Source organism: Acyrthosiphon pisum, chromosome X (assembly GCF_005508785.2).
Source record: "Acyrthosiphon pisum isolate AL4f chromosome X, pea_aphid_22Mar2018_4r6ur, whole genome shotgun sequence".
NCBI classification, from domain to species: Eukaryota; Metazoa; Arthropoda; class Insecta; order Hemiptera; family Aphididae; genus Acyrthosiphon; species Acyrthosiphon pisum.
In genome coordinates this window covers 62782536-62791429 of record NC_042493.1, presented here as the reverse complement: position 1 = coordinate 62791429, position 8894 = coordinate 62782536, and the positions used below count along the sequence as shown (strand labels likewise).

Below are 8894 nucleotides of genomic sequence, written 5' to 3'. Positions count from 1 at the left end.
CGATTAGGGCTAATGATTAATTACCTAATTTTATTGTTAAACTGTAATTTTCGTTATTATTATTGTTATGTTTGAGTAGAACAATAAATTGATTGAAATTATATTAATTTTGAGTGTTTGTGTTTTTTTTGGATGAATAAGTTTAAAGTAAGTTCCTACACATTTGTTTGAAAATCGGATAATAATTCAAATATATACACTGTTATTTTTACGTTTATCGATTTTTTATTGAATTTTCATTTTGTAATTTCTACTTACTCGATTCTGAATCAAAATTAATACAAGTGTCTAATGGATTATTGTTTTAGGTTGTACTTTTATAAATGAATACTCCGTTTGTTGAAGGATGGAATATTGTTCAAACATTGGGCGAAGGAACATTTGGCGAGTATGTTAAAATTGTTTACAAATAGTATATTTTTTATAATTTTACTTTAGAAACTAAAAAACTACTAGGTACCTAATAATTTGAATTTTGATTTACCTATGTATGCATTAACAGTTTCAAAAAAACATTATCCTGAATCACAACTTACAATAAAAAATAGTGGTTCACATTAAAATAAAAAAAATTGGTATTTTAAATATGGCCCTTATTAATTTAGTACCTATGCTTTTAAATTACTAAAATCAGAATTTTATTAATTAAATTTATTAGGAAAACATAGGAGTGATCAATGAGCATATTTGGTAAATTATACCAGTAGGTAGCGGAAATATATTCAATCCATCAATTAATGCTTGTTTTTTATGTGTACCTACATAATTAGATATTATCTAATTCATTTAAATAATAAAGCTTATAAATTCCTAATAGAAATGAAGCTTTGCTCCTTCAAATAAGTTTATTAAGCTTCGCTTACATTTATAATTATGTATGAAGTGTTAATTTTTTTTCAACATGTGTAACTAAGATTCTAATTATTTTTATTATTATTTTCAGAGTAAAACTTTTAATGAATCAAAATAATCATTGCTTTGTAGCCATGAAGACAATTGATTTACAAAACTATTCTGATGCATTGGTTACGGTAAAAAAAGAAGCAGCTATACATAGCCGATTGAATCATTCAAGTATAATAAAATATTATGGACAGCGTCATTCTGTAGATACTTATTATATATTCTTAGAATATGCATCTGGAGGTGAACTATTTGATAGAATTGGTAAGGTTGCTTGGCATTATTGAATATATGAATTATTTAAATTCTATAGAGACATATATAATATATAATATATTACACAATCATACATTAAAAATATGTTATAATACTACACAGTCCATATACACCGGTACATTTTTTTTACTTGTAAAATAATTGTTAATTTTTTTTTAGATAGACCATCTCTATAGAATTTATAAGATTTCATTATTTTATGGTAATAACATTGTTAGTACTCTAATATAAACAAATATTTTTTTGAAAATTAGAACCAGATGTTGGAATGCCGCTGTCTGATGCTAGAAAGTTCTTCAAAGAGTTGATTGCTGGAGTTGTAAGTTTTTAAACAAAAACCATTTTCTTATTTTGTTTTATATATATTTGCATATGATTTACATCATTATTTTTTTAGGAATATTTACACAATAATGGTATAGCGCATAGAGATTTGAAACCAGAAAATTTATTATTGGATGAATATGGAAATCTAAAAATAAGCGATTTTGGATTAGCCACAATGTTTTTATGTGGTGGAAAAGTAGGTGATATTTATGTATACTTTATTTTTTACAAAAAATGAATCATAGAGAACTGGCATTCTTGTAATAAAAAAAAATACCTTTCTATTCTCTAATTCTTTACATTAACATAATCCCTATAAATAAATTAGCAAACAATGTCTTGAATTATAAAAATTGATCAAATTAATTTTTAGATAAAGTTTTATTCTTTAATTTTTAAAAAAATATTATTAAATAGTAATTCATAGTATTTTAAAATTATTATATTACTTATCTAGGTTATGGAAGTTACATATTGTCCTGCCATGTCCTGGAATTTAATAGTATTAAAAAAAAAAAAAAACATTTTTTCTAGGCAAGATCTAGTGTGAACTATAATATTATGCAGACGTGGTAATAGAAATCTAGGTTCTTTATTTTTGGATGTTATTACCAATTAATAAATAGTGGCGTAAATTAGTAAATATCTATCTATATTAGTATATTCCATAGTTTCCCTATCACATTAATCTATTAATATTGTTGTTGTCGGCTGGGATTATTTCTTTTTTACATTTATGATAAACAACCTGGTGCTGCACACTGAAACACACCGTGAGTTTTGGCTACACTTACTGAAAAGCACCGCCGTGCCAATCTATCTGACAACGACTGTATATACCTAACTATACCCGTTTTCAAAAGAGAACAAACCGGTCGGCGACCAATTTATGTCTGGAGTCGTGCATCCCCCACCAACTTCTCATTGTTAGCGTGATCACATGGTTCTCAACGCACCAATCAAATCATTTGAAAACGGGTATAAATTATAAATTATCAATAAATAATTATGAGATGCTTAGACAAGATAATCTCCTTATCCTTTAATTTAATAATAAGTCAATTTAACCTTAAATAAAAATTAACAATAAAATGGATTCTGCTCAACACAATTTTGTTAATATGCTGTACGTTTGTAAGACCGAGACAATAGATGCTGGTGTATTATCTTCTTAAAAAAATATATTATACTTTTATTTTACCCAATTATACTAAGTAAAATTAGTGCCAATTATTTCAGATGATAGTACATTTTTAAATTTTTATTAAATGAAAAATGTATTGCTTAGTAATTATTAATATTAAATTTAAATACGATCCCTAGACATAATTATCTAATATTTTACAATAATTTAAATAGCGGCGTAAGCTGGATAAGAAATGTGGAACTATTCCTTATTTAGCACCCGAAGTTCTTTCATGTCTACCTTATCAAGCAGAACCTTCTGATATTTGGGCATGCGGTATTATACTGGTTTCGATGCTCGCTGGAGGTAATTTATTACTTTCAATTAAATCGCTTATTAAATGCATTTCAGTGTTATATTATACTGATAAATGATAACTAATGTGTCAGAGTTGATCTCTTTGGTATTCTAGCTGTAGGTTAAATTTTTAAGAAACATCCTAAAGCTTTAGTACCAAAGTTATTAGCATTTGATACTGCATCAATCATTTTCAGTATTGTAACTTTTAAATTAGAAAATAAATTGTATATATGTATAATGTAATTGTTTCCTTAAAAAATGTCTCAATATTATATTTAAGCAACCATCAATATTAAAATGTATTTGTTTAATTTATAATTAGAACGCTTTCTATATTATGTTCATGTAATAATATTGTGTACCTATATATTTAAAAATTAAATGCTATTAGATTATATTTTATTTTTTAGATTGTTGCTAACTACTTGAATTATACATAATAGAAAATACTTGTGGAAATAGATACTATACTCCGGCATACAAGAGAATATTACTGTTGGCCGGTCCGAGGTAACACCCCTCCCCCCACCTCACATCTGTCTGCAACGGAATACCGTGTATAGCTCCTAATGTTTAAAAACCGTTGTCGATGAGTCTCGGATGCGCGGGATCAGACGTGGTACTTGGTAATGTTCTCTTGTAGGCACGAGCATAATATAATACATGGTTACTGGAATTAAGTTGATTGTAAAGCTGATGCTTGAAAAATATCATGTAGATATATTTAATTATTGTAATTATTGAGACAAAAAATTATAATTTATTAAATTAGACATAAAAATGTTTTATGTTTGTTTAGAATTGCCTTGGGATATGCCATCTGATAGTGATGAAGATTATAAATTGTGGAAAACTACTGACTATGCTAATCATTCACCATGGAATAAATTAGATAATTTAGCCTTGTCTCTTGTGAGAAAGATATTAACACCAACACCGTTCAAGAGATATGATATATTAAAAATTCAGTCACATCATTGGTTCAAAAAGTCAGAAACTCGTGGTATATTTTTACTTAATCAATATAATTATTATTAATACAATTTAATACACATTTAAGCGTCAAGTGATTTCAGAGTAAATAAACTACTAGTATCTGCGGTATCTGTGTGATTAAATAGCCTTTTTCAATAATATTTTAAAATAAATTAAACTTACCATTAGTGTCAGTTTAACTCAAGACTATAATTTTTATTTAGATACTAAAAAAGTTGGAATTCCTGTTCGGTCTGACAGAGATTTGGACGATGGTCGTCAATGTTATTCTCAACCCGCTTCGGCAGCTATTGCATTCGATACTTCCATGTCACATAGTGAATCTGAAATACGTTCATTTTCCCAGCCAACACAGGTGGACGATCTGCTGCTGTCTTCTCAACTTCTTACATCACAATCCATCTCTACGCCAAATGTAATTAAAGATAATTTTTATTATTTTATCGGATATACTAAACTGTCATATTTTTAGAACTCTATGCAGAAATTAGTCAAGAGAATGACAAGATTTCTAGTCAATTTAGATTACAAAGCAGCATTATCCAATTTAGGATTGTTTCTGGATGATTTGGGATATATATGGAAAATCAATACACCTAGTTTGGTAATTTATTTCTGCATAGTTAATTAGTTTTAATTAGTTATTAGCTAACACTTCAACACCAAACAATTTAAGAGTTATAAATAGAAATACATAGTTAGTGAACACAAAAAACAACAAATATTATTGACAAAAACAAACATTTCATTTCATTATTTACACATTGTATGCTGTAGTCCACAAGAAGTTAAATAGAGGAGGGTGGCAAAGGAGATATTGTTTTTTATGTCTTCTGCTATACTGAGGAGAATGGTCATATGCATCATAAAATATCAGATTATTAGCTTTTGAGCGGAGGGAGAAGAAATAAAGCCGTGATTGTGTGATCATAACCTAATCAACTACTATTTAAGTTTGATGTAATATTATTAGGAACTATAATGTTGCTATTTTCTTATAAGAGAATAATAATGAAGAGGTTGCTTTATTTTGTTTCAGTAAACACATATGAAAGAAAATAGACAGTTGTCACGTTTGGTCAGGCTATTTTTGATATTGTGGGTCCCATTGGAGATAGAAGTCTGTGATTGCACACTGAGATATGGAATTTGATGAAACAAGTAGAGATAGACTATAGAGTGTAGATCATTTTTAATATCAAGCAGCTGTCACCTCAGGTGTAGTTAGAAAATAGAGATGCAAATGATTAGATCATATTATATTAAAGCGTGAAAGGGGCACAAGCAAAAGAAAGGAAATACAAATAGTTAGTAGAGGTAAACACACTATAACATAAAATATTTTAAAGATTCTACTTTCTAGACAAAATATTACATTAAGAGAATGTGGCAACAACACATGCAGAGCCACGTCCACTTAACAAAAATTAAAAAATGTTTTTTTTAAAATTATTATTGAATATTAAATTATTGTTAGTTAAAACTATTAAAAAAGATTTGTTCAAAATGTAATGTAAAAAACAATATTATTTAAAGAGATATTAGGGTTAATGGATGGGAACGTGTCATTGGGCCGGACTCGATATAACCGGCTATCTTATAATGTGGATAATTTGCTCACGCAATAATTTACCCATTAAACATTTTGATTTTGATATTTGATTTACGTATAATTGTCTGAATGTGTGGTTAAGACAATAAAGGTATCAGAATTTAAATAAAACGTTCAGTTTTTTTGAGTAATTAAAAATACTGAAAGAGGTAATGGTCGGTTGTGATAACTAACTGCTGCGGTTACAGAAGCGTACGTAACAAAAATTACTATTTGAGATTTTAAATATTTAAAAAAAACAACACTTTAGATTTTATATTTTATATTCTGGTCACACTAACATCTTTAGTTCATAAAAACAAATCATCATCGTACAACAAAAATGCAAAGATATACTTTAAATGCAAGTAAATTAATGCATGAAGCGAGCAATATATAAGATAGGCAATTACAGCGAGCCCAGCCTTATGACGTTACACATTTCTATTCAATTCCTAATAACTCATTAAATAATGTGAGTAGAAACGTTAAACCTATATTAATTTTATTGGAATTGAACATTCTTTCAAATAAAAATAACTTAATTTTTGTGTTTTGTGTTACGTTCACATATTACAGACTAATAATAATTATAAATATTGTACTATATTGCAGTTTACAATTACTACTACAGATCAGCGCTTAGTGTTTAAGTCAAATGTAATTCCAATGAACCATCAAACTCTGATTGATTTCAGACTTTCAAGAGGCTGCGGTTTAGAATTTAAGCGACATTTTGTTTCCATTAAAAATTCAATGTCTACATTGATTGAAGTTGCGTGGCCTATTGCTACTGAAACTATGCCTTAAGTTATTATTATTAGTGTTATGAGTACATATAAGACTGACTTATAATAGATTGATTAAAAAGTATTAAAAGTATTTTTTACCTAATACAGAAAAACTAATGCATATCAATCAAAGATATAAGTAAAATATATACAATCATGTATTATGTATGTTATTAATTACATACAGGTAGCATAGATTCACTGAATATTTAATTAACTAAACTATTACAGTTGTATGACAACATAGTTTCTTAATTTTTAATATTATCAACTATTAGGCTATGAAAATTACTTATTTTTATAAAATGTATTTGTATATTCATTAAATTTATACATATTATTTTAAATGTGTGTTGTTTATTTTGTTTTAATCTTGTACTATTGTTGCTACATATTATATTAATATAACCATATATAACTATTATATCTATATTATTTGCTATAAGTTATAAACTGCTAACTGCTAAGGCAACAAATATTACTGAACAAATTTGAATTTAATTATTTAATATTTAGATAACACCCATTTGTTGTTCTATTGATCACTTTAATATGTATAGGTACTCATAAAAGCCAGTTTCACATCACTTTATCAATAATTCAAAGTTCAAGTTTTTTTTTTTTTTTTTGTCAATATCATTTAATATTAATTATTATAATATCGATTTTATAATTCGGGTGGCACGAGAATTAAAAAAACTTAAAAATGTTTTAAGTATTTAACTAACTTAAATAAATGAGCTCATTAATGTTTAGATGCATATTAGGAAAGGGTGACCTTCGACCATAACAAAAAATTTCGGCCTGCTGTACAGATGTTGAATTTCGAGTGTACTTTGTCATTGAGTATTATAGGTCATTATAAATTGTATGGATGGTTAAATTGAAATTCAATGATAAATAATTATATATGAAAAATGATTCTGACTGGAAATGGTATTAGTCAGCCTATATTAAGCTAGAAAATAATATATTCAGCTTAAATAAATTGTACTCAATATGTATTTTGAAAACTTCACTGCGTATAGTGAAATACAATAATATACGTAATATTTGAGCCATAATAGTCGATGACTGAAGGCTAATAAAAAAAAAAATATATACGTAATAGTTTTAAAGTCCCAACTAACATTTTTGAAATATGACAAAATCACTGAAATCGATATTCATTGTTTAAATAATATCTAACTATGTCAAAATTTAAACTTCAAATGTCTAGAAAAAAATATTATGGATGCCTTTAGATTTTTGGATTTTTGGTTTCAGTAGGAACTACTATTATGAGAAACTTTGTATAGTATTACATTTCCAAGCCCTAGCTATTGTAATTATTATGTGACTGCTTCACCGACGATATAATTGCAGGATGTCCTACTTATAAAAGATAAATATTTAGTAAACAATTATATTTCCGAGGACTGTGTTTTCTACTCTACAAAATGATTTATATCTGTTTTTTTTAATAATGCAGAGAATAAAGTTTTTGTGTAGCTTAGGCACCTATTATATTATTTTTTTACGAGCAAACTTTGGATTGGCCGATAGGACGGCTGACTATTAGCAAAGTTAAGACTGATTTCACATGTCTTGTTCTAACTAATGACACATTTGTGTGGAAGGACGAGCTGCTGAACCGTCGTCACATAAAATATTTTGTGTAGTACAAAGTGGTCTCATTTTACTTTTCGCATACGTTATTTTATTACCTACCTATAATCTATAATAAATATTTTATATATTACGTTGCAGTTGTTCGTTATAATATTATAAGCACTGCTGTAGTGCTGTACGCTGTTATCTGTGTCTCTATGAACTCAAACTGTAATACAAACCAATGGCTATTCGACATCAGGTATTAATAATAATATATGCAATAATTAAAAACTAAAAATCTAAATGAAAAAAACCCGATGCTATCGGTTTCTCTTCTTATCTGATTTATTTGTTTTCATTTCCAAATTAATAATATAATATTGTTACATATACCTAGTACCTACCACGTAATATCAGCAAAAATGCAATATACGTAAAAGTATAAACTAATTAAGTCCAGAGAAAACAGCACCCTTTCTGTCAGGCGCGTACCTATCTAGAATTTTATTTCGGGAGGGGCTGATGAACATTTATAAACATAGTAATACAGTAAAACAAAAAAATAATATTTAATGATTTAAAACACAATGTACCTATACAAATACAATGTAGGTATTAGGTAGGTACTATATAACAAGTTGTAATCGTCTAGCTCGTCCACTATTGGCAAACTTGTCTAAAACCATATCGTCCGTTGTACAAATATTTCGAATATTTAGTAATGCTAAACCAACAAGACGATTCTCTGAAGTTGATTTTCTCAAATATGTTTTTAATCTTCGCAGTGTTGAAAAACTGCGTTCAGCTGATGCAGTTGACACGGGAAATATGGCAAGTATTTTCAGCAGTTGGTAAAGATTGGGATATAGAGTTTTATCACAAGAAATTAAAGCGTCTGTGGAGGTGGAAGGTCTTGATGATGGTTCTACTG

At 27.7% G+C, this 8894-nt stretch overlaps 1 protein-coding gene across 1 annotated transcript; it reads left to right on the top strand.

Moving 5' to 3' along the window:
- Window positions 1-6: 6 nt before the first annotated feature.
- LOC100167829 (serine/threonine-protein kinase Chk1-like) lies at window positions 7-6428 on the top strand. Its single transcript, XM_008182703.3, has 10 exons — window positions 7-147; window positions 309-388; window positions 944-1167; window positions 1434-1498; window positions 1577-1702; window positions 2866-2998; window positions 3792-3995; window positions 4192-4403; window positions 4461-4592; window positions 6195-6428. The coding sequence occupies exons 2-10, from the start codon at window positions 324-326 to the stop codon at window positions 6387-6389; spliced, it is 1356 nt and encodes a 451-aa protein (XP_008180925.1). The 5' UTR covers window positions 7-147; window positions 309-323; the 3' UTR covers window positions 6390-6428.
- Window positions 6429-8894: the final 2466 nt, after the last annotated feature.